Source organism: Drosophila tropicalis, unplaced genomic scaffold (assembly GCF_018151085.1).
Source record: "Drosophila tropicalis isolate 14030-0801.00 unplaced genomic scaffold, ASM1815108v1 contig_593, whole genome shotgun sequence".
NCBI classification, from domain to species: Eukaryota; Metazoa; Arthropoda; class Insecta; order Diptera; family Drosophilidae; genus Drosophila; species Drosophila tropicalis.
In genome coordinates, this window is record NW_027173070.1 from 12,042,458 (window position 1) to 12,069,080 (window position 26,623).

General features: G+C 35.2%; 3 protein-coding genes, 3 long non-coding RNA genes and 1 other non-coding gene across 9 annotated transcripts in view; 4 read left to right on the forward strand and 3 right to left on the reverse strand.

The window, feature by feature from the left end:
* Positions 1–26,623, reverse strand: part of LOC137575829 (uncharacterized) — a 124,408-nt gene that overhangs the window by 35,988 nt on the left and 61,797 nt on the right. The window contains exon 2 of the long non-coding RNA XR_011032244.1: positions 17,795–17,824. This is a non-coding gene — a long non-coding RNA (uncharacterized lncRNA). The remainder of the gene's footprint in view (positions 1–17,794; positions 17,825–26,623) is intronic.
* TRNAG-UCC (transfer RNA glycine (anticodon UCC)) lies at positions 8,168–8,239 on the forward strand. Its single transcript has one exon. It is a non-coding gene; the product is annotated as a tRNA-Gly (tRNA).
* On the reverse strand, positions 9,104–9,888 carry LOC137577361 (uncharacterized). The gene is made up of 2 exons (XR_011032405.1): positions 9,718–9,888; positions 9,104–9,656 (listed from the first exon to the last, which is right to left on the reverse strand). It is a non-coding gene; the product is annotated as an uncharacterized lncRNA (long non-coding RNA).
* LOC137575832 (uncharacterized) lies at positions 10,522–10,877 on the forward strand. Its single transcript, XR_011032246.1, has 2 exons — positions 10,522–10,556; positions 10,630–10,877. It is a non-coding gene; the product is annotated as an uncharacterized lncRNA (long non-coding RNA).
* LOC137577765 (transmembrane protease serine 9-like) lies at positions 12,786–15,561 on the forward strand. The gene is made up of 3 exons (XM_068291317.1): positions 12,786–13,568; positions 13,631–13,939; positions 14,410–15,561. The coding sequence occupies exons 1-3, from the start codon at positions 12,786–12,788 to the stop codon at positions 15,559–15,561; spliced, it is 2,244 nt and encodes a 747-aa protein (XP_068147418.1).
* On the reverse strand, positions 17,941–18,542 carry LOC137575820 (uncharacterized). 3 transcript variants are annotated; one of them, XM_068288531.1, is made up of 2 exons: positions 18,270–18,542; positions 17,941–18,155 (listed from the first exon to the last, which is right to left on the reverse strand). In XM_068288531.1, exons 1-2 carry the CDS (start codon positions 18,393–18,395, stop codon positions 18,114–18,116), a joined length of 168 nt encoding a protein of 55 aa, XP_068144632.1. In that variant the 5' UTR covers positions 18,396–18,542; the 3' UTR covers positions 17,941–18,113. The 3 variants fall into 3 exon arrangements, with proteins under 3 accessions (XP_068144632.1, XP_068144631.1, XP_068144633.1); XM_068288530.1 differs by having other exon boundaries at positions 17,941–18,195; XM_068288532.1 differs by having other exon boundaries at positions 18,135–18,225.
* On the forward strand, positions 23,958–25,817 carry Loxl2 (Lysyl oxidase-like 2). The gene is made up of 4 exons (XM_068288500.1): positions 23,958–24,176; positions 24,231–25,176; positions 25,233–25,390; positions 25,454–25,817. The coding sequence occupies exons 1-4, from the start codon at positions 23,969–23,971 to the stop codon at positions 25,669–25,671; spliced, it is 1,530 nt and encodes a 509-aa protein (XP_068144601.1). The 5' UTR covers positions 23,958–23,968; the 3' UTR covers positions 25,672–25,817.

Genomic DNA, 26,623 nt, shown 5'->3' on the forward strand with positions numbered 1-26,623 from the left:
AAATTTGATACCTCAAAGTCCCTACAAACATGGTGACAAACATAAATTATATGTATTCTATGTGATAAAGTAGCTTTTTGAGTTCCACATATACATATAAACAAAGGGTTCTAAAAAATCACTGCGATTCCATCTAAAAAGATATTAAGGAGAAAAAAATTACGCATACGCACTGTATCTCTTGTCCACTGCAGGCAATTTACATGCCACTTGGCAAACGTTAACTGACTTTTTTGTGCTCTTTTGCTTGGCTTATTTCTTTTTCTTGGCTCAGCGTTTAGTTGGCACCATTTGGTCAGCAGCAGTAACCAGAGAAAAAAGATTGTTATACATATATAAAGCAAAAAGCAAACTTTATATAGATGAACAAATAAATTAAAAATCATATAAAGAGCAAAACGAAAATCGCAATGCGCCAGGCGCCAGGCCAGGATAGCCGACAATGTGACGCCTATGATATGTACATATGTATATGTACGTATCCTAGATATAGTTATTTCTATGTACAACTGTATGTTTGTAAGTGCAACAGGGCCAATAACCCTGGCCAACAATCATTTTCCATTAAATTCATTTCTAGTATCGCAGCGAGAGAGATGGCAAAAATAAAAAGAAGTCAAGTCAAAGAGATAAATGTAAATAGGAAATGGAATGCATGACTGGTCCAACCCAGAAAAAAAATGAACACAAAATTCTGCAATATTTGCAAAAATTCTCAATACAAAAAACCCGGTCAAATAGTCAGCAAGCGAAACCAAAGATAAAAGCGAACAAGGAGAGCAAAAATTATTGACAAAATGTATGTTAGCAGGACCTTTTGAAGCGTTTGCCCTTCCCTGAAAGTCAAAGTGTTGACAGCTTACCCAAGGGGCCAAATTCATCAATGAGGGTTAAGAAGGCCAATACGAAAAGAAGGACGACGGATGCTTCTAGCTTCCTTCTAAATAAAAATCGATTTTGGTAAACACTGTTCCATATTCAACCTTCGACTCTGTGGACAGCTGTTGTCACCTGTAAATTAATTTAATCTGTAGGGTGAGTTAAAAGGACATGAAATGCATTTCAATTGCCCACTTACAGATAATTAATAATCGCTAATACACTGTGAGGAACAAAATTGTTAGAGTTTGAATTAATTTTTAAATTTTAAAAATTTGTATTTATTTTGATTTATAAGGTATTTAGTTTATTATATTTAGTAGAATAAATTATAATTAATTGTAGATTAAGACAGTGAGCAATGAATGTTATCACATCCTTTATTTCTTTTGACAAAAACTCGAAAAGAATTTTCATATACCTGACTATTTTTTAACGACAATATTAACTTTGTCCAAAATTTGAATTCGCCCTGAATATTTAATAGCCCTTTCCGTGTTTTGTGCAGTGTATTATGCAGGCACTTGCATTTAATTAGCCTACAAGTGCATACAAATTGCATTGAAATGCAAAGCACATTGCCAAGTAAGCACTAAAACGCACTTGCCTTAGTTAGTTGATAGTACATACCAATTCTGCTAACTGTTTTCTAGTGCCATTTTCCTCCCCATCAACCAGGTCTGAGACTTTGCTTTAGTATATAACTATAAGCCTCAAATTTATAGCATTAAATGATAAAATAAATGTGGTTGTATGTGTGTGTGTGTGTGTGTGTAAGAATGGGGGGGGGGCAGCGATTACATGGGGTCATATGTTTAGATATGTGTTGTAATAGAGGCAGCAATAATGACCCCAGAGTTGGCAGAAGGAGAAAGGCAAAATTAGTTGTAACGCCTAAAACTATGCAAAGGCAACGATTTATTGAACAACCCCGGAAAGACTTATCAGCAAACCAGTCTTCTGTGTAAACAACCCTTAGTGAAACTAAGTCAGTTGGTCATCAGAAAAGTCTACCAACTTAAGAGTCAGTGTAAACGATGCTGACACTGACACAGGACTCGCAGGAATCGCACAGGACAGAACACAGATAACTACTGCAGGGCTGTGTGTTGAGTGCGGGGGGCAGTAAAAAAAAAACTTCAAGAAGAGAGGTTTGTCGACGGGTGGCAATTTTCTGTTGATTACAACATTGTTGTATGGCACTTGGCTTGGATAGTGGGTGGCTGCCTGGTGGTTGGTGGCGAGGTAGTTGACAAGGGTCAAGCGAAAGTTTTACGACAAGCCCTTTGCCATCATTTAAAACTAAATCTTGTTGTTGTTTTTCCTTTTCCTCACACAGTTTTATTTATTTTAAGTTTAATTTGTTTGGCAAAGCTTAAAAGGAGAGGGGCAACACAAAAAAAAAAAACCAACTCCCAACAATAATGGACGAGGAAATTGGTTTAAGTGGTCGAAACACACAGGGACAAAGAGGTCATGGCAATGGACGACTAGATAAATAGTGAAAGTTGTTTACCTGAAGACAAAATAAGGAAAAAAGTGTAAAGTGTGAAACTTCAATGCTGCTGTTGACGGCTTCAGGAAACGATAAGAGTTGACACGAGGGTGGTTCCACTCTTCCTCTTCTGTTTGCCAGTTATCAACTTAGATAATCCAAGTGGGAGAAAGCTTAAATATATTTGATTGTAGTGAAATGGCTAGAAAAAGAGCGATTGACCACAAGAAAGCAAAGAACCGTAGACGAATAATTTTGAATTAAACCTAACAAAAGAACAGCAACTGTTTATTGATTATAAAAACATTTTTAAACGTTATCTTGCAACTGAACTGACTTAGTTTTTGTAATACATCTGTATTAACTCAAAACTAATATGATGTATTAAGGATTAAATCAATCAATCAATCAATTGCCAAAGTAAAAATGTCTAAAGTTTCAAAACTGGCTGTACATTGAAGATCTTTCAAAATTATTTACTACTTTTAACAATTCGGAATGTTCTTACTTGAAAAATTGGGCCCATTGACTTTTAATAATAATTAAACTCCGCTTCTTGCCTTTCGTCTAACGAAAAAGAAAACTAAATACAAGTGTTACCCTTTATATTTAAAATATTTTTTAACTTAATCAATAAATTTGTACAAATTTAAGATCTTAAATGATGTTTGAAGTTTGCAGCACAAATTTAGTGGAAAAATGTGTAGACGTCCCCATATGCCACCGCGCTATATTATAAATCTTGCAGATATCTGACACATTCGGCCTGTTGTTTGTCCAACAGACAATTCTTCCCCTTCCCTTAATGAGGGGTACGCGAACAGTTCGCGGAAAACGTATTTCAGAACATTTTTTTTTTTTTGGCTTTAGCCTGGTCTGCCCTGCCAAAATCATACATCAATTTAGGGACATTCGTCACAGTGCAATGCCACAAAACTGACATGGAATAGGTGGAGTTGCGAAAAAAGAGAAGAGTGGAGTTGGAGTTGAAGACCAGAAGCCAACCACAAACTGCGAGGCTAGAAAATTTGCATGGATTTTAGTTGCATTTTAGTTGCCTACTAGAGAGAGAGTGGAATTTCACAGAGTAAAATGGATATTTGCAAACGAACGGATTTGGTTGTCTACCAGTGGCAACATTGTCAAAAACGATTAATCATTGATGAAGAAAATGTCTCTATATACAAACATACATACATATGTATATTGTGTATTTCTGGACGAGAGCATACAGACATTGTATAAACAAACCAGAATGTCATTATGTTCCCGCAAATTGGATGCATGTAGTAAAAGCAAATCATAAACCAACTAAATTGTAGACAACATTTGCAGAAATTTGTAACAATTTGTTTGGTTGACTAAATATTCCAAAGGATAATTTGGGTCAATTTAATGCTTCATTCTTAGGACGGCACTTCAAAAGTCATGTCCATGTTCTTCAATTAGCTTGAAAAAAAAAAAAAAACAAACATTTGGCCTTTGGTCTAACACGTTTAAGCACTTAAATAAGACCAGCGAGCTTGTTTCTTATTTTCCACGATCATAAAATTTCGAAAACAATAACCGACATAAAAAACTCAACACTTGAGGCGGCAACGAAGAGAAATGGGAACACAAAACAGAGAACCAATAAAAATCAAAATCAATATCAGGTGCCCAACAGAATTCAAATTTTATGCTCTCATTTAATTCTATGAGAAGAAAATGTTGTGGCGAGCTCATAAACTGAACCGTTATGCGACAACAAACAAGTCGTAAAAATTTTAATTGTGGTTAATAATTTTATTGGGAAGAAAAAAACAAATTATATCGAATGGCTTCATTAATGCGTGTTTTGTGGTCATTTTTGGATACGATTTTTGGGTTTATTATCAATGGATTAAAAAATTTTGTATACCGAGTATTCATTATAAAGAATTCTCTGGATATTTGCTGTAAAAATACTCATTGTAAAGATCTACATATGTAACTTCTTACTAACTACAATTTAGTTAAATTACTAAACTATTATGTAACTACCGTGTAATTACTATGTAATAATTTGTAACTACCACCGCATAGTAATGTAACTGCCATTAACTTCTGTACTACTACTATGTAACTACATACTTCTTGGTAATCACTATGCAAAAATGTAACTAAAACTTGTCAAGGAAATTTCAGAGAACTTTTTTGCAAAGTTTTAAGCTTAATTGTCATTAACACAGAGACTCATGTAAACCTCAAGGAATTTTGATAATTTAAAGTACATATGAAATGCATTCTAAACAAGTACATGGTATCTTAAGGTCGATATTATACCCTTTTATAAACTATTTAAAAGTTTCATTCTCTCTTACTCTGCTCTCTCTCTCTCTTTCTCTGTCTTTCCCTCAGTAGTTCTCTCTTTAATTTAAATAATTAATTTTATTTTTTGTTCAGCGTAAATTTCATTAAAAACTGATTTCATATTAAAACCGAATGCAATCAGCAAAAGTCGCTGCAAATAAAACAATCAACTCGTTGAAATAAAAATGCCAACGCCGAGCAACAGACAGAAAAAGGAGCGAGAGAGTAAGAGATGGTGCATGAGAGAGAAAAAAGAAGGAAAAAATAAAGCATGCAACCGCAATTAATTAAATCTGCAGTTAATTTTATTGCCGGTCGGAAGTAAAGCGCAAATAAAATTATAGGCAACAAATTTTTGTCATTTTTTCTTTGCCTTTTGCATGGCAAAAACATTTTTTTTTTTTTTTTTCTACAAATTGTGTGTCAAAGCGTCATGTCAATGGAATTTTTGGTTTTTTATTCACAACTCTTTTAAACTCTTTCTCTCTATGTATAGTAATTTAATTTACATAGGGCTTAAAAAATTATTACTCACACACCGACTGACATAGTTATGCAGAAGCAAATGCATTACATATGTATAAATGCATAAAACAAAACTAATAACAAATTAAATTTTCATTTTATTGACTTACTTTAAGAGTTATCTAAGTGAAATGTTGCATAAATTTATGAGAAATAATTTGTGGTCTTATGTAACTTAAGTTTCATCTTTGATAACCAAATTTATAATTAAGTCTTTTCGCAGCCATTATACAATTAGAATTTGGTCATTTACCTTTTGTATATGTAAATGGGTCTAATTTTCAATCACTAAGTAGAATCTTACAATAGTCAAACTATTAAGTTAACTATTCTTACTTTTAAAGTTAGTATAGGTTTTTAAAGTATCATCAATAATGACTATTCTTTTTTTTATTTATTTTTGATGTCAAACACTTCAAGTTCAGTTGAGTATTTTTTGAGCTTCAGATTACCCTGTAATTAATCCATTAGACAAGTAACTGACTTGCGTGACAAGCTGCCATTGCATGCTACTTTAGTGGAGTGTTGCATGCAAATTATTGCAAGCATGTTGAGAGCATGCCAAAAACGAACAAAAAAAAACAACAAAATTATTTACATTTATTATTCGGCATTCATTGTACCCCATATATGTATGTACATAAATTTGGTAAGAGTTTATTTGGCTAGATGAAATTTATGTGCTAGGTTAAAGCAGGGACACTTTGGCAATAGACTACTGAAGTAATCGTTTTCCAAAAGCTGGTTGAATAACTAATTATTCAATTAAATTAGATGAGACATGCTTTACTTTAAAAACTACAACAGATCAAATTACAATTAAAGCCTTGTTTTATTCCCCATCTAACTAAAAGGATTCTAACTTCATGATTCAAGGTTACGAAGGATCATTGGAGTCCACATATTCTGCTCTTCCGATTCCTCTTTTCCATGGTCTTTTTTGGTCTTATATTCTACTCCAAACCTATACAGAAGTTTCTCTGGGTCAATTAAATATAAAACATTACTTCAAAATCTCTCGTGTAATCGAAAAATTTGTTATGGCTTGAATTTAATATTTCCTTCGCAATTGTTTCCAAAAAAAAGCTTATCTGCTAAATGTATTTTTAGTCGCAAAATATTCAATTTTTTACTCTTTTCCCTCTTTTCATTTCAACTACTACTAGGCGAAAATATTTAGAATTTTAGGAAGTTTATTTCTAACTTCTTTCTGCTTTTGGGGGGCTGGACTCACGCATTCAACTAAATAATTAATTATGTCGTAAATTATTCGCGGAAAAAATTTTCGTAATAGGTATTACGGAAGCGACTACTTTAATTTCAATATGAAACATACATTTTTCTTTTTTAGCAACGGCAAGTACAAGTCATAATCGATGTTTGCGTGTTGAGTTTTGCTACAAGCTGTTTTCTTAGTTTTTTTTTGGTTTTGGTTGCAACTTGAAACTTTTTGCTCAGGCAAAGTTTCAATTTTCCTTTTTCCTTCTCACTGACCTTTGTTGCAGCAATTCCTTGCATTTTCATCCTGATCATGACTATCGCGTTAGGCAAAAAGCTTGTTCAAGTGGTTTTATGGTTATGTCCAGACTTACTTACTTGCGTGAGTTTTCATTTCTCTCCTCGTTTTTTTCGTATTTTTTTTTCAAATGGATTTTAGTGTCAGGTGTGGAAAATACTTTATCATCTTTTGCCTTGTTTCCTTTTCATTCACACGAATCCGTGAGGTTAAGCACTCGGTGGAAAATTTTCCATCTAATTTGTATGAATAGAACTTTTGTGATGGCATAAATGCCATAACTAATTAAATTTTCAACTACAAATGAACAAAAGTGTCTGGTCAGGTTTGGTTTGGTCTGGTTTTTGTATTCCGCTCTTTTGCACAGTTTAATTAACTTGGCCCATAAAATTTTACGGTTAACTTTTACGGTGAGCATAACAAGAAAACATCATCATCGTCTGCATCCAACATAGAGTATAATCGTCGGTAGTTTGCCAGTAAAATGATTGTCTATGCAAATATGTTGCAATATAGCTCTCATCTCTTTCATCTCCCTCTTTCATATCCCTCTCGAAATTTTTCTTCCCATTTCATTTTTTTTTTTTTTGTCTTCTGGATGGGGCAACGCGTAAATCAAAAGTGAAATTTTTACACGCACCAAACTGTCTGTAAAAATTTCATTTACATGTGCCTCGGCATGTCCTGGCACAGAAGCTAAAAAACAAATACAAAAAAGAGTGCGAAACTGAAGGATCACATACATACATATACACGTTTTTAATTGTTCCTTTTTTTTTCAACCCCGCCGTGAAAGTGCGAGAATAATTTGAATTCCAGTCTACAGCCGTTGGCAAAATTTGGAAAAGAGAACGAAAAAAAAATATGCCATAGTCCGAGTTATTACTTTTCACCTGTGCATGTCAAATGGATATTGTATGTATCATCCATTCGTGGAAATCATTCTCTCTTTATGTGCTGAAAACTATGACAGGAGCCACTAAAAGGGTTAATTTTCCTGAAAGCCTTTTCAGAGCGTTTTACTTTTAATTCTGCTATTAAAGACAATGTCAATTGTCAGATTTCCTCATAAAACATTGAAGCAATTGATATCAATTGTTGGCCTTCAATTGGAACTTAAAATTTTTTCTCTATCCAATACAATTTGCAGTCTCTTTCAGTTTATTTAATGCTTAAAGCAATATTCACATAAAATTTGACTCAATTCTATTAAATTTATATTAAAAAAGAGGTCACTTGAGGTCAACTTTTTAAGTCATTCGATAAGATAACGTCTAAGAATAAAGATTTTTTAAAATTTCTTTTAAAGAGACACTGAAACAATGGCTTAAGCTATCTTCAATGTTCTCAAATATTATAATACATGTAAAATATATTTTTTTGGAATTGAATTGGGGAAATATTTTCACTCGATCCAAGCGGCGTCGGTGGTGTAATGGTCAGCATAGTTGCCTTCCAAGCAGTTGATCCGGGTTCGATTCCCGGCCGACGCACAAGTAAATTTTTTGACAAATTTTTATACAATATTTATTTTAAAATTGAAATTAAAAAATTATTGTTACGTTTACCGTTAGACGAAATAAATCTCAATTTACCGTTAGACGTAATAAATCTCAATAGGTAAGTATAGATTACAAACATAGAAAATCTTGTTAAGTTAATATGGCAAAAAATGGAACATAAGTGAAATGTTATCGAAATGTAGGGGAAAGAGGAGAGATACCACTATTGACAATGACATTTAAATACAAAATTTTAAAGCTGTGTAAACACTATGTAATAGTGGAGTTTAAAAACAAAGTGAAGATCCTTAATATATTTATTGAGATTATTTACCAGTTATATGTACCTACCTATCTTATTTTTAATGCAGATTAGTGATAAAAGTCTCAGTTACTATTGATTAAACTGCTATATTATGTATTTATATTTTGCGACTCCTATGGGGAAATGATCAATGTAACAAAATCAAAACAGGTAGTTTATTTTGATATATTTTATAGATTTATTTTAAAAGGCTCTGTCCTGAACATCTAGATCGGACGGCTTTTGCCTTTATCCGTCGCTGGTTTTCTGTTAAAACCCAAACTTAAGGTCCTCAATTAAGCATAAGTATAAGTATAAGTATTAGCAAAATCTGAGAATTCACTCAAAATGTCTCTGAATAGCCTATAAAATACAGGTCAAGCTGAAAAAACTATTTCCATATCTATCAAGTAGTTAACTTAAATTTCTAGATATCTAGCAATTTTTTAATCCCTTATTGTCATAAGGAATGACGAATACAAGGAGTCATTTAGACGAGAACCCATATACAAAAGCCCCGAGGGCCATTAAAATAAAACTATTTCAGTAAATTTTGCCTTCACGTAGTAGTAATTTCTGTATTTGATTCTTGTTCAGTTCTTTCTGGTTTGGTTTGGTTCATTCTGTTGTATCTCATGAACATATACATATATTGCTTGTATATGTTGCTTGCTAAGATGTTGGAAACCTTCTGCTTTAAGAAGAAAGTATTCCAAGGTCTCTTTGCAAGGATTTAAGGTCGCCAATGTGTGTAGTTGTTTGTCGGGGCTGCCGCTTCAGACGCCGGTGGGGCTCCGGTCATTGAACCCGGTGCCGGAGATGCTGATGTCGGTGGCCTCGTCAAGTGGCCCTGATTAACTCTAGTGCAATGCCCATCGATACAATTGTAAGCAGGTTGATAGCAAATTCCATTGGGACAATTATTTCTGGCTGGTCTTGGAGGAGGAGCGGCAACATGTCCATCTGTTCCACGCAAGCATGGAACCTGATTCAATGGTGTTCCATAATACGGATGGTATATCGGTGGCTGGAATGGGTGACCCGAATTGCCGCTTGCTTCATTGCCATGTGGTGGATTATTCCCTCTGTTTGGATGCATTACAACTGAGCGAAGGATACAGAAAATGTGTATTAAGAGGGAATTTTGAAAAAGTTAGTTACTTACTTCAACGATTTGTCCCTAAAAGGACACACAAAATACACTAAATATTTTTTTATTTATTTTTTAACTGGCATCTCCGTTACCAGTTCAGGTGTTGTATGTGTACTGCCTGAGAAGCAACTGATTTTAAAAAATTCAGAATTAGGCATATTGACTTTATAGTCAATCCAAAAAAAGTCATGGATTGCTTTGACTCGAAAATATAACCAAAGTATCAAAGTGACAGTAAAAATAAGTGTTGCCATCTATCTTCTTTGAAGTATTTTGTAGTTGTCAAAACTAATATATTTCTTACCAGGCAACACTGCTGAAAATATTTTTAAAATGTATGAAAATTGTTTTTAGCTACCATCAAATTTGATCATCAACCATCTATGAAGATAGCCCAAAGCCCAAGGATAGATTTTTATAGCCTAAAGGCTTACTTTTTTCTTCATAACAATCATTCAAAGTCAAGCACTTTTTAGTCTAGTAGGAATATTGGCTATATTGAAAATTGTTGATTTTAGCTAGAATAACTTTTTTTCACAAACGTTTTCACTTCTTTGACCAACTTTAATGACTCTTTGGTAGTTAGTAGTAGCATCTAATGTACATATTACACAAACCTATTAACATATTTTGCAATGCAGAGTGAACAAATGGCAAAAAAAAAAAGTAACTTATGCATATTAAGTCAGGTAGTAGACTTTATGATATTCATTACCAATTAAAGTTATAAAATCTGAAAAGGAATCAAAGTCAATCGCAATGGATATTGAAATATTGTAAGATATTCTCAATACATATATGTATCTCTTAGGAAGTGGAAATGGACTTTTCAAAGCTACATAAAACTACGGGTAAGATTTATGTTGGAAAGTGGTTAATGGATGTTGAAAAATTAAAATTTTAAACTCAAAACTATCTTTTTAGGATTCCCAGTTGAATAGAAGCTGTTTCTTAGATTTTAAGCCGATCTTTAATGTGCTTGCCATAGGGCGGTTGGCAAGAATGCCTCGTGGCTTTAATGTATAGATTCAGATTGCCAAGGCAAACTTTAGTAAGAATTCTAAAAAATGACTGTACAAGCACAGTGATAACTTTTAAATAATCTTCAATATTAAATCTTCTTTTGGTGTAGACATATTAGGCACTAATATACCCCAACCTTGCCAATATAACTTTAGAGTATAAAAAGCGTTGTTGGTGGTCACGTTGCCTGTCCAGGCCTTGCATAATTGCCATGCCAAGTGCAGGTCTAGCTATACCTTTGGCTCAACCCATTTAAATGTATGTTGTTTGGCTTTTTGTCTACGATGGCATTATGCAAATGGCATTTTGTTTTTAAAGGGCCCTACCTCTCTCTCTCTCTCTCTCTCTCTCTCTATTGCTTTTGCGTAGTCCTAACTGACATTAGTTCGGTTCGTCATCATCATCATCAACTGGACTCTCCTGTCAGTCTCTGGACATTACGCGGACAATTAATATGCCAAGTGTTATGTGTGCGCATACTAATGACTCTGCACTTGGTTCAAGTTGTTCTTCCCGTTCGTCAATTCTCCCATTCCCAATATCTAGTATAGGTACCTGGTAATTGTTGAACTCAAGAGCGCAGTCGCAGCAACATTGGCATCGGCATCGACTTCATCGGCATCAACATCAGCAGCCGCCTCCATAACTTTACAAGTTGTTTTTTAATGGTCTAGTGGGTTGGCTACTTAATATGACTCATGGACCTTTGGCTCCGTCTCTATGACTGACTGACTCGAACTGAACTGACTTTAACTGAGACTGCAGACTGAAACAGTGACTGGGGCATGCTTGTGGTTTGTACTTTACCCACCATTAATCTACCTCAAGTAAAGAAAAGAAAAGGAGAAACGTCGCTTGACAGTTTCATGTCAATTGCACAGGCGTGCTTTTTGGTTTTGTCATGCATCATGTGTATCCCATTGCAAGTATTTATGATCCATCTTAAGCAAACGAAACTGTATCACGAAAATTAGTCATCAGATTGTAATGGTCCATATAAATATCATCCTCAATTTTTTGTGAAATAAAAATGTAAGAAAAAGTGCAAGCGAAACTCAATTCGTCAGATCAGATTTCCTTTTAGTATTTTAATAATAAAACGTTGTATATAAGACCTGTTCTTGTTAACGTTTATCAAATCAACTATTCAAAACTAACAATAACATTAAAACATGTTTGTTTCTCTTTCTGCTCATAATTATTTAGGTATGAATATGTTATAAAATACAAATATATACTTGGCTTCATGTTGGTATTGTAGATTATCTACATCAGCGCCTATTTTAATTGGATGTTCAAATTACCAAACCTAGGAAAAAAAAAAATTATGGCTAAAACCCCATCTCTTTTGGTATATAAACAACACAAAGCATTAAATTGGACTACATCATGCTCTCTTATACAGGGTGTTTCTCTTTCTCTCTAACTCTATTAGAAGATTAAAATTTGCATACATTTTCGTGATCAGCTGACAAATCGACCTACACCCAGTATATGTATGTATATTTATGTATACATACACATATGCCCATCACGTAAATATTGTTGACACCAAAAGACCAAACAAAAGCAGCAACAACAACAAATAAACTATACAAAAATATATGTAGATAAATCAAAAGAAAGTAAAATTAACAGAGAACAACAAAACAGCAACAACAATGAAATACAAAATTTTAAACATAAAAAAAAATCATTTCAATAAAATCGAAAAACTTTCGCTACTTCAGTGGCTGCTCTTTGGCCGTATGAAGTATCATGGTCAAGTGGCCGGCGGCGCCCACGCATGCGCAGAATACAAATGCAAAAAAAAAAAAAAAAACACTCACTGGCACACACACACACCACTCTATGGAGATTGGCAAAGTGGACGTGTGGCGAGTGGAACCAGAACCACTTTTGTGGGAATATTTTGGGTGAAATGCTTTTTCGGAGCTGCAAAGCTTGGCTTTCAAATATTGTTGGACTGGCTTTTCAGTTTGCCACTAGCCGCGGGAGCCGGTGGTCGAAAGAAGTAGGTGGAGAGAAAGCCAGAAGAAAAGAAGACGACACGCAAAATGTTGCTTAGAAGCGCTTGGATGTGTTTGCTAATCTTGGCGGTGGCCGTATTGGCAGAGGAAACTGCATCACCATCGTTGAAACAATCGCAAAATACATTCATACAATGGGTATTGTCATTGTTACCCCAACGACCAGGTGCCTCGGATACCGAGAACGCCACGCTGGCCACTCTGACCAGTTCATCGCTGCCAACTGCTGAACCAGGAGCAAGTAGCTCAACCACAACAACAAGTACCCAGGCTCCATCGTCAAGCACCACAACCACTCGTAGAGCCACAACACCAGCACCACCCACTTTGAATCCACCAAGAAAGTGCAGTGATTGCGTTTGTGGCGTTGCCAATATACAGAAACGTATCGTCGGTGGTCAGGAGACTGAAGTCCATCAATATCCCTGGGTTGCCATGCTACTCTATGGCGGACGTTTCTATTGCGCTGCTACCCTGCTCAATGATCAATTCCTGCTAACCGCTTCACATTGTGTTTACGGTTTTCGTAGAGAAAGGATTTCAGTACGCCTTCTCGAACACGATAGAAAGATGTCACATACACAGAAAATTGATCGCAAGGTCTCCGAGGTCATAACACATCCGAAATATAATGCTAGAAACTATGATAACGATATAGCCATCATTAAATTGGATGAACCAGTCGAATTCAATGAGCTACTGCATCCTGTTTGCATGCCCACACCAGGAAGAAGTTTCAAGGGAGAAACAGGGATAGTCACCGGTTGGGGGGCACTGAAAGTTGGTGGTCCCACTTCGGATACTTTGCAGGTAAGTCGAAAAGTTCTTCTTTTGAGTTTCTCCACCTAAAATTACTGTCTTTCCGTCATTAGGAGGTGCAAGTTCCCATTTTATCACAAGACGAATGCCGCAAAAGTCGTTACGGCAATAAAATTACGGATAACATGCTTTGCGGTGGCTATGATGAGGGTGGCAAAGATTCCTGCCAAGGTGACAGCGGTGGTCCTTTGCATATTGTGGCCAATGGTACACGGGAACATCAAATTGCCGGCGTCGTATCATGGGGCGAAGGCTGTGCTAAGGCTGGCTATCCGGGCGTCTATGCTCGAGTGAATCGCTATGGCACCTGGATCAAGAATCTCACCAAACAGGCCTGCCTCTGCCAGCAGGAGACCAAGAAAATCAAATAAGTACCAGTTTTTTTAGTTTCTCCTCAAATACTCTTTGGCAGAAACTAGAGTCCAGGGAATGATAAGTTTTGTAGCCTGAAGAAAACTTGGAATTTCCCAAAAATTTATACTGACTCGTAGTTTGCTCTTACCACTCGCCGCTTGAAAGACATGTTTTTTTGCAACAAAGAAAAAACTGTTAGATTTCCTTTTGCCGTGTGGCTTATTTTAACTGCTAGAGTATCTTAACTTCGGTTTACCGAAAGTTCTTTTAATTTCTTCCTTGTATTTATTGATTAAAACAGAAAAAAAAAAACTATAAAAAAAAAACTTGCTGCAAACGCAGATTCTCCTTGACTCAAGGCATTCACCTCGAGCCGGTCTAGCCAGTTCTTTGTCCAGAATGTGAATGAAGAACAAGATGAGAATTCAGTTGACTTGTTACCAGTTCTAGGATGCGTCGGACAGTTGCCAATTGCTAGTTGGCCAGAAAAGTTCTACCCATAATGAAATCAATTTATTTAGTTATAGTCTTAGTCTGTGTAGTGTTAGATTTGGGGCAAACAGCCACGCCAAGTTTAGCTGCAGTGCGTGCTTCATCAGAGCCCGCAAAAATTTTGGAATCATTGAGTAATCTACGTCAGAATAGTTTTCTCGATTGGATTGTGTCCATATTGGGTCCAGAATATGCTGATCCAAGTGGCTCTAGTAGCAGTGTCACTCCCACAAAGAAGAGAGAATGTCCAGCCTGTTCCTGTGGTAGCATCAATACCGGACATCGTATTGTAGGCGGACAGGAGACCGAAGTCCATGAGTACCCCTGGATGGCCATGCTAATGTGGTTTGGTAGCTTCTATTGTGGTGCCACTTTGGTCAATGATCAATATGCTGTGACTGCGGCTCATTGTGTGAATGGTTTCTATCATCGCTTGATCACAGTTCGCCTGCTCGAACACAATCGTCAGGATAGCAATGTTAAGATTGTTGATAGACGTGTGGCCAGGGTTCTCGTACATCCGAATTATAGTACACGCACCTTTGACAGTGATATAGCACTTATTCGTTTCACTGAACCAGTGCGTTTGGGAATCGATATGCATCCGGTGTGTATGCCATCGCCTAATGAGCATTACGCTGGACAAACCGCTGTGGTTACAGGTTGGGGTGCCTTGAGTGAGGGTGGTCCCATTTCCGATACTCTTCAGGAGGTGGAGGTGCCCATACTATCGCAGCAAGAGTGCCGTAACAGCAATTATGGAGAGCATCGAATAACTGACAACATGATTTGTGCTGGCTATGTGGAACAGGGTGGCAAGGATTCATGTCAAGGAGACAGCGGCGGCCCTATGCATGTGCTGGCCGATGGTCAGACCTATCAACTGGCTGGTGTTGTTTCCTGGGGTGAAGGTTGCGCCAAACCAAATGCTCCCGGTGTCTATACTCGTGTGTCCAGCTTTAATGAGTGGATTTCGGCCAATACACAAGATGCCTGCTCGTGTACCCCAGCTCAAGAACCGACTCCAGAGGAAACATCTATTAATCCAATCACTGAGCCTGAAGAGAATTCGTCAACAAATGCAAATTCCGAAGAGGCAACTACTCCAGAAATTGAAGAGGCCAATAAATTGGTTTAAAACAAACTGAATTTTCATTTATTTGCAATTTCAATAAATTTGATACATTTGCTAAGACTGTTGTCTAAATATTTTATTTGAGTTGTCCTCTAACATAGATATATAAGCGTTTGTGAACACTGAACAATAATATCGATGAAGAGTCTCACAATTAGTGTTGTTTAGCGTGAATTTGTTCGGAGATAACATATTGGGACTACCTAAATGATCAATTTGGTAGAAATTAAGGAAGATAAGGGTCGTTTGGATGTACTTACAAGCCACTTGTTTTCAGCACCATTTGGAGAATCAGCATAAACTTTGATATTTAGTTTGTACCTGGGATTATTGGTATTGAAAACTTGACGAAGATTATGTCATCAAAAATCGACATTTGGCCTAAACATTTTCATGTTTGTAATGTTTCTGTCCTATGACTCTTTGCATTGAGATCTGCTTAGTAATGTGCTAACTTTCAAGTTGGATTTAGCCCTCTTAACTTATTTAGAAACTTCCAATGTCAATCTTAAGTTCACCTTGTAAAAGAGAGCAGTTTACAAAATAATTTGAGTTACTAATGCCAAATGGTTTTAGTGTGACATCGAAATTTGTTCAGATCCTCAAAATATGAGTTTTAATTTTCCGGCTAAATACAATGTATAAGTATTCTAAAATCAAAATAATACAATTAGAATAAAAGTAAACAAAGATCTTTAAATTTAAATTAAATTTAAATTGACAACTTTGTTGAAACAAATTTTGCATGAAAATCCTCTCAACAATTCACGCATTTTGAATTTATAGTCAAGTAGTTATAAACTATATCGAAATAGGACGAATGGCAATCATATTCGAATCCGAAATTTATGTGCAATTTATAACACTCTATTATAGAAAACTGAAGACTGAATTAAGTCTGGAATAAAAAAGATTTCCCCGTATGGAATAAATTTTTGTTGTATCTCACTTAAAAGTCGAAACTTGTTTTCCCAACTCACCCGCACCCCATGCCTATCATTTCCGTTTTGCAATTCAGTTTTACCCTTGAGGCGTTGAGTAATTTTTTTCACCAACAAATTGCCACTAAATCAAAAAGAAAATAAAACACAAAATGGAAAGAGAAGAAAAAACTTTAAACACCTACACCTACTACTATGTATGCTCCTCCACCATTGCCCTAGAGCCGTTCAACATTGATAAATAACTAAATAATAGAATAAACAGCAGAGCAGCAACAAAAACAAGCGAGAGGATTTCTAGTATTCGAGCAAGTCGAATTTAATGTACTTTTTCTTGTAGGTTCTTGAGGTACTTGAAAAGGGCTATAGCTTCGAATTAATATTTAATATCCCAACTTATCATTGAGCTTAATAAAATGTATCTTATTAATTTTTCATGTCATATTTTATAATGATGATATGTGAAAGTTACAGAAATGAAAAGGAAACTGAAAACAAAACGAAAGAAAATGTAATATACTCTCCTTTTAGTAGAGTATAAAAAGGTGCTAAAACTTTAAAGGCGGCTTCAAGTGCAGACGAAAAAAATTATGCCTCATCCTCGAGGGCAGTTTCAATTTTGTGCAGCTACAAATTGCCTTTTGTGGTAGGAAAACAAAACAAGGAGAAAAAAGTTTAAAACAAAGAGAAACAAAAAAAAAATAACGAAAAGGAAAAAATATAACAATATATATTTATTTTTGCCAGCCGCAAATTTGCTGCAATTGAGCGCAGTCTTTTTTTTTTTTTTTTTTTTTGTGTTTTGTGCCATTTTTTTGAGTCTGCCTCGGGTTAGAAATGTTTATTGGGGCGTAAAATTGTTTGATTGAATATTAGTGCCGGTGCCTTTTTAAGCTTCGCTTTCATTGGTCTTGTTAAAAAAATATATATGTATAAAAGGCGAAAATGTACAAGTCTTTAACGTAGATGAAAGGAAGAGATGTGGCAGAGTTGGTCCTCAGATAACTAGTTATACACGAAAGAGTGCAAACTCTCGATCTCGAACATTGCCATTAATGTTTAACAGAGAATCAAGACAATATCAAATAGAAGGTGTAAGGATATAATTTTTGGGGACAGAAAACAGAAAGACAATAGATATGTGTTTCTAAATTTGTAGCTACGAAAAAGCTTAAAAAAAAGAACACATGTTAACGTTTTAAAAAAGTGATGAAGTATTTTAGAATTAGTAAGTTGCAGCTCAGACTTAAAGGGCATTTGCTCTTCCCACAGAAATGTAAATTTAAAAAACTTACCCATTGGTAGAAAAACAACAACAAGCTTATCTGAAAATACAAAATGTATAATTGAATTAAATTGAATGTTTTATTTCAGCCTTGAGAATACTTCAATTAATATTCCCCCCTCAATTGCCGGAATACTCAAAAGAAATCTTAAGTCCTTACATATAACACTGACAATTTTATATTGACAAAAAAAAAAAATATGCGAAATATTAGAATCATCAAAGATATCAATGGCCATTAGGGTGTTCCATTTTTTAATTTCCACGCAAATTGCTTATACTGAATTAGGAAACTCCAGACACATGGAGAGCATTGCTCACCGCATTGATCATGCCCGCCACACAAGAGAGCGCTCCCACCAGCACTTTTTCTGTCATAAGCAAGAAGACATTAGCTATATTTGCCGCTGGCTAATCGAGATATGGAAAATATGCATATAACTATATACATATATTAGCCAGAAAGATAAAGACAATTCGATTACCTGTATACAGGATATGGCAACATTTATCGTCCTCTGGGCCACAATTACACTAAGCGATACGCAAGTGATCAGACCCATGACTGTGATCAAGGCCAAAGCCTCTATTAGGCGAACTGCAACTGGCATTGTTTTTATTTTGGATTTTTGATTTGAAAATTTTAAAGACTATGGAAAAGGCCTGAAACTATAGGGCTAAGAACAAAAAATTTGTGTAATTTTGGTTTTCAAAATTTCAAGAATATTAACAAAAGTGACAAGAAAGTAAAGGAAAAAATAAAATTTTAGCTGTTAATCTTTGTTTTTCTTTAACGAAAAACTAAAAATAAAGCAAAAACATTTAGCAATAATATTTTAATTTAAGAAATATAGTTTAAAATTCGAGCTGAACAAGAGGGTTGTTGATTTTTAAATTTCTTAAAAGTCTGAAGAGTTCGATTTAATTCATGAGAACAATAAATATTTGCTTTTATATTCCATCAAATTCTAAATATGTTTCTCTATCTTAACCGCTATAATATTGGTTAATTTTCAAATAAAAATTGTGAATAAAAATCACTGCAAACTATTGGTAGACATAAAACATATTTTCCATTATACATTTTCCAATTATGTCATGCAAATGCAATTTGTCTGGCTGAACGGGTGGCTGTATGGTTGGCTGACTGTGGCATAGATATGTCCATATAGATTGCTCTGAATTATGGCACTAAATGGCTAGACATGTTACATAATTCATTTAGTCTGCACTGACTGAAATTCCATGATATGGCACACATGTGTGTGTCCCCGCCAAACAATGCCGTGTTGGATTTATTAATTTTTTTTTTTTTGCCTTCCTTCCTATTTTTTCCCACGCCTTTCCACTGGGCCCATTGCCAGCGGTACTGGAAATTCAATTAGCTGAACTAAAAATGAAAATGAAAAAAGAAAAAAAACATTGCAGCCATTCAATTGATTTTATGACAACAAAAATTTAATATCAGACAATCTTTTTCCTATTTTATTTCACTTTATAAAAATCCTAAAATAAATATTTGCCCACATAAGTTCATCCATCTATCGTCGTCTGTAGAGAGACCAGAGAAAGCCAAATAAGGACAAAACTTTTGTCGCAAATCCTCCGCCTTCCCACCCACAAACAGAAGCCATCCTTAGCCCTAAGGGTCTATAGATAGGAGAGAGAATTAAAAAGGCAAAAAAGAAATGCGAAGTAAGGAAAGAGAAATGTAATAAAAGGAAACGAAAGAGAAAAAAAAAGAATCTCTTCGACATTGAAAATTGTATGGCCAACGATGCAAAAACCGGAAATACCACCTGTTATTTGTATAACAATATCTCAATGCATCGCTTTACATAGAGATATACATACATACATATAAACCTATATATATTATTGGCATATTGACTGCTGTGCCTGACTGTCAGGAAGTTCATCCGTATTTAAACGCTTCAATAAATCATTTTTACAAGGCAGCCAGCCGAACGAGCAGAGCATTTAAATCCAGCACAATGAAAGAGAATTTAAAACAAAACTTAAAACCGAATTCAAATTTCGAAATTAATATTTCGTTTTCAAGATTATTGCATTTGGATGTCAGCATTATTTGAAATATATTTACTTTTAAGAATGCAATACATCATAATATTACAAATTGAACAGATCAAACTGAGGCATCGATCATTTATGATATTTGTGATCAAACTGATAAAGACTTCTTATATTATCCATAGTCATCAGTGGGAAACTTAATTCGATTTTCGCTATAGATCTAATAATATATTATAGATACGTATATCGTAATCAACTAAAATGTAGCAGAGAAACAATTTTAAAATATCAAAGAGACGAAAGTGATTGAAATTAAAGTCCGAAATGTTTCGAAATTTAAACATGATAAATTCTTTTTCCACTTTCTTCATATAAATATAATAATTTAATAAACACTTTTACCAATTAAGATATCGAAATGTTACAAATTAGTTCAAGAAGATCTTCTTTGTTTCCTAGGAATAACTGCCAAAAGTTAGTCTAGTAGTTATTAACTTGTTTAAATAAAACAATACTATAATAATAGAATACAAAATTCTAGCAAAAACTTATTCCCATCCTTGGATTTCATTAGCTTTAAAGAACTTGAAGAAGCCTCATTAGAATTCCAAACGTAAAAGTCTTGCCCTTCTTCTATTCTCTCATTGTCTGAAGGTTTTTTGTTTTCTTTTGGCTTGTGTTTGTTTTTTTTTTTTTTTTTGGCTTCGCCTCTTTGTTTTATTCTTTTTATTTCATTATAATTTTTATTGCTGGCCAAGTGACTGAGTTCAAAGCTTTTGGGCGAATTTTAATTTTATTATCAGCATAAAAAAAAGGGGCATTTCGTTAGCCGATTGTTTTCTGTTTTTTTTTTCCCCTGGCTTCAGTTCCCTTTTTTTTTGGCACATTTTCAAGGCGGCCGCAGATACAAATGTATCTCATCTTATTAGGAATTAATAATCTACAAATTTTTTCTTGTCTGTTGGCATTTTTTATGATTTCATTTTTTTTTTTTTTTTTTTTTTTTTTTTTTGGCAGTTGGTTGTTGTTGGTTGTGTTTTTGGGCTCGGCTCTGGTTGTCATGAATCATGGTTATGTCGGCTATAATTTAGTTTTAATAGCATTTTTGGTGACATTTATGCTTTCAGCGAGGCGGCATGCAATTTTTATTAATGTGTTCATATATGTACATATGTATGTATAAATGTGTGAGCATATGATATCATTATGAGTGGAAAAAGACATAGAAAGTGGGGGGAAGGGGAATGAGTACAGCAAATAGGCATTTATTTAATGGGCTTCTGTGTGTGTTTCTGTCTTCAGTTAACAATTGAGAATTATGTGTACAGTGTGAGTTTTTGTTTTCACCTATTATTTCTTCATTTGGAAGTCCTCGGCAGCAGCTCACTTAAGTAATAAAGCAGTTTACCGCCTTTCAATATCCTTGCAGGCATTTTAACTCTTATTATTACATGAAATCCCCCTCGAGGATAAGCAACACCCACACAAATTATTTTATATCCATCTGCCTTCTTTATTTTTGCTTTCTTTGTTTCGTTTTTATTATTTTTTTTTTTTTTGCACTCGTGTCTGTTTAGTCCGACACACATTGCCCTTTTTATGTCTTGAGCTTTGGCATTACGAGCATGGCGAGGAGTCGAGTGGACAACAAGAGAAAAAAAGAATTAAAGGCGATTTTGTAAAGGAGGTTCATATCCTTCTGCCGCGCCTGCACGTTTTACGTTCATCGCCTTTGGCATTCTCAGTTCTCAGTTTTGCAGTTTCCATCCAGCTTCAGCTTTAGCTTCAGCTCGTACTCCGACTTGTTCCTTCCTATGCTGCTGTAATGATTTTATTACATGATTTTCTATCGAATTTTATTACCTTTGTGCATGATGTTGAGCAAGGATTGCGTTGTCCTTAGCCATTCGCCTTGGTCTTACTCTTGGTGTTCAATGGAATTTACGCACTCATAAAATTGGCCCATTTGAATTGTATGTGGGAGTGTGTTTGTGTGGGAATTTTCTGGTCAAAGTTTCCGCTCACCATTCTGGCCATAATTCACAATATCATAAAACGTTTATCCAATTAATTTCCTTTGGCTAATATTTATGATCAGTTCGTGTAAGAAGATGCGTATAAGTTAGGACCTGAACACAATTCATGATGTTCTAAAAAGGGGTCAACATACTTGAGGGGCGGTCATTTAGGTATACATATATCATTGAAATTTAATTTATATTAATTTGTAGGGGAGGCGAAAGGAATCAATTGAGACTGCTCATTGTTAACAAGTCTCTCGATAGATTTTCCTTAATGTTTAGAAAACTCGAAACGAATCTTAAAAGTGCATACTATTAATGATTGGTTCACAGGTCGACAATTTGAAATAACAATTGAAATTTCACAAAACTTTACTATATTATAAGAAATGTTCCACTTTAAGTAAGACTCTCCTATATTTCTAATAAAGTAAGCTTTTAGATCTAACCAATTAGGCACTTGAAACCTTTAATATCAATATTCATTCACGTTGCTTTTTACAGATGTACGTGTCTTTATCGATTGTCCTATCACCCTGATCAAGAATGTTCATACATGTATGTAGTTATAAGAATCGGAAACGCCCTTTCTCCGGGTTATAAACCATCCATCTTTCTTTGGTTTAGGTGGTTCTAAAATTGGATCATTTTTTATAAAGAATGTCAAAAAGATATCATAAAACTGCTAAGATTCGTTTAATTTTATTGACATTCGTATTCAAAGTCACTGTATGTATAAAAAGTCTATTTGTGTGATCAATCAATCTTTCTATCTGTTTAATTAAGCGATTGAATCTGGTAGCAAAAAAACCTAGTGTATTCCCTTAATAATTTAATGCCAGATTATCTTTCCTATGTCGACATCTATAAGCTATATACTACTCGTACGTGCAGATACAATTGGCATAGAGAGAACACGCATGAATGAATTTCCAATTCTCATTCTTACACATGCCATCTCATTTTGCTTCCTATATATCTATATCTTTCTTCTTTTTCTATGCTTAGCTGACCTAATCAAATTAGATTTCCAATTACGATTTTGCTAATGAGTTAAACCTACATGCATTGAGCCGACAGACAATACTTTTCATTACCGCATGCTATATTTTTTTTTTTTTTCGTTTTCCGTTTTTCCCATTTGGCTGTGTTTCAGTGTCAAGTTCAGTTCAGCTTAGCAAAAACGCCAGCAAAATGTTTTTCTATGCTCGCATGCAATGAATGTTGCAAATGAATGTTTCAAATGGCTGCATGCCAAACACATCTCCCTAATGGGTTCTTCCTCCCTCTAAGCCCCGCTCTCCATTCCCCTATCCTCCCTTGATGACTTGGCCAAACTATAAACGATATGTCAGTCACTATACAAAATTATGGCTTCGTTTTCCATATAACAAACAATTCATTTCAGTTCTAAACTGTGGGTGTGAGTGTGAATGTGTTTTAGTGTAAGTATGTCAGTGTGCATGCGGGAAGTTCATCAGTATTTGTGAGAAATATTTTATAATGTTTTATTGTTTGAAATTTTATAGAGTAAAGTAAGTATAATAAACTAAATGTGTTTTTGCTTCCTTTAATCTACAATATGCTTGTCTTCATGTAGCTTTGTGAAGCAACATTTGTTGTCTAAGGTCAAAGAAAAACACTGAGAGAAATCGGATTAGACAGAAATATTAACATACCAATATAAATTTGTATACCATTTCATTTGTAATGCAACTTTCTCTCTGTGTATTTGGCAATTCGGCTTAGACAAAGGCTTGGCAAAATTCAGAGAGCTGTCGTTGCTGCTGCTGAAACTGTTGCTGTCACAATTGCCTCAATAAGTTTGCGTTTGGTTGGAAAACAAATGTAATTCAGAGACATGCATTGAGTTGAAATACAAAAATCTAATACAAATTCGAAAACATCTCTCTCTTTCTCTCTCAGGCGTCGGAGAGCTGAACCGCAACAGCTGATGAACGCTACTACTATGGCGATAATGACAATCATAATGATGATCGTCGAAACAGACACCTTTTATATATCTAGCTAGCTGTCGTTCAAGTTCATAGTTAAATGAATTTTCATTTTTGAACTTTAACGTGTGTGTGGTTTAGTTTTAGTTCTCGAGCATACGCCGAGTGGGGCAAATGTGCAAAAAAATGTTGTGCTTCTTTGTAAAGCTTTTGTGCTTAACCATACTGGGATGTCAGTTGATAGCCGAAGCAGTGGTGGAGCATCATAGCTCATTGGATCAAGCTAGACAGGAGAGACAACGTTTGGTACAAACTTATATCAAGACATTGAACAAGGAAGAGGGAGCCCTACGTCTAGTGGGTGGCGAAACGGAATATGAAGGTGAGGTAAAAAAGGATAAAAGCAAAGTATCTGTTCTACTATCCTTATTTGTAGGCAACATTGAGGTGCTGCACAATCATAAATGGGGCGCCATCTGTGATGATGAATGGGATGCGGCTGAAGGTGAGATTGTTTGCCGTCAATTGGGTTTTCCTGGAATGCAAAGATATACACGAAGCGGTTACTTTGGTGCCGCTCGTCGTCGCTTCTGGATGGATAATTTATTTTGCGAAGGTCACGAACTGGAGTTAACCGAATGCCATTTCGAGGGCTGGGGTGAAAATGATTGTGATCCCAGTGAGGCAGCGGGAGTCGTCTGTTATCCCCCTTTGAATGCTGTCAATATTTTTCAACCTCAACCTTTGCTTAGTGCAGATCTTCCCAAATATCCTATACATCCTAGTTCGCGTCTCTATGTGAGATTGCGTGGTGGCCGCTCCAGAGATGAAGGTCGTGTGGAGGTTCGTCTAAATGGCAATCGTTGGGGTAGCATCTGTGCCGATGGCTGGTCTCTGCTGGAGGCCAATGTTGTCTGCCGTCAATTGGGTTTGGGTTATGCCCGTGAAGCCTTTCAAACCGATTTCTTTGGCGGTGCAAATGTCTCACGTCCTATTTTGAGTGGCAGTGAATGCTATGGAAATGAAACGGAACTTGCCGATTGCCTACACCATGATCATCTCAAGGGCATTGTCAGTTGTCATGGTAATCGACAGCATGTGGCAGCAGTTATATGCGATTATTTATCACCTGATTTGGTTATCGATTATTATGAAATCGAACAAACAGCCCATTTGGAGGATCGTCCCATGCTTCTAATGCAATGCGCCATGGAGGAGAATTGTGTTTCAAATGAAGCTTATCGCATACAACGAGATGAACCAAATTGGCGTTATCATTCGAGAAGACTATTAAAATTTACTGCCGCTGCTATTAATGCAGGCAATGCCGATTTTCGACCTTTTAAAGAGAAAAATCAATGGGAATGGCATATGTGTCATATGTAAGTCTGAAATTTACACTAGAAAAACAATTTCTATATCTGTTTTTTGATTCCAGGCACTATCACAGCATGGAAGTGTTTGCCACTTTTGATATATTTGATCTAAGTGGACGTAAAGTGGCTCAAGGACACAAGGCTTCATTTTGTCTAGAGGATAGCACTTGTCTGCCTGGCATACCAAAGAAATATAATTGTGCAAACTTTGGAGATCAAGGTGATTTGGAATCTCCTGTTCATTGATCAGCAGTTGTCTACAATTGTTCTATTTTCTTTTCAGGCATCTCCATAAATTGTTCAGATGTTTATCTATATAATTTAGACTGCCAATGGGTGGATATTACCGAAATGCCAACTGGCACTTATATACTCAAAATTGCCATTAATCCAGAATTTAAAGTGGCCGAAATGAGTTATGATAATAATGCTGCCATTTGTGATTTGATTTATACCGAAAATTATGCACATGTGGTAAACTGTCGTCTAGCAAGACCCTAATGTATAGTGTTATCCAACACTAGTTAACAAAAAAATCTGTGCCAAATATTATCTAGAGATAACCAAAGTTAATTCTTCGTTTTGTACGTTTTTTACCCTTTAAACAGAAGATAATTGAAAAAATTAAATTGCACAATGCTTTCTAAGGTCGTTTTATGTGTATTTGAAAATGTTTGTCGTGATGAACTTGAAGAAATTCAGTCGTGTGTGAACCGACAGAGATTTACAAAATCACCGAAGCATTCATCAAGTGTCAATAGCCAAGGCGGAGCCCCCATATCCATGTCATCGTAGAGAAAAAGGGTGTTGGTGTGGAACAGTAGTCATGGAGACCCCTCTAAGAGAATTTGGGTTCAGTTTTACAAAAACAATCCTACATTTAATATGGTATAGACTTGGGACTGTAGCCCATAATGAAAATGTATCCTCAACATGATATATGTATGTAGTATGTAGTAAATGATATCGAACACCCTCTCGGTAAACATCAATGACAAATATGCCAATCCAATTCCCAATATATATTTCATTACGAAATGGATATGTGTTATGTATTTTTTAAAGCTTGTTTTACTTTGTTAAAAGTGTGACAAATATTCATAGATAACGATTTTTACTGGGAAATAAAGTCTGTATTAAATTAATCATTCAACAGAAAACTTTATAAACGTTTTATGAATCAAAATAAACAGTGTATAAAAAATACTTATTTATATTTCATAAAATTTCAATACTTTGTTCAGCAACCATGTCAACCAAGTCTAGCAGTTAGTAATTCATTGCATTTAAAATAGAGAATAATCAACCAAAGTCATCAATAGGACTTAACCCTTTTTTTTTGTTGTGCGTAAACACTTCGTATTGCCCCACCAAGCAAAGAACAACAAAAACCGCAAAATGTAAAACTTAAGTGTTTTGCTGCAAAACGAAATGAAAACAGAAACCTCAAGAC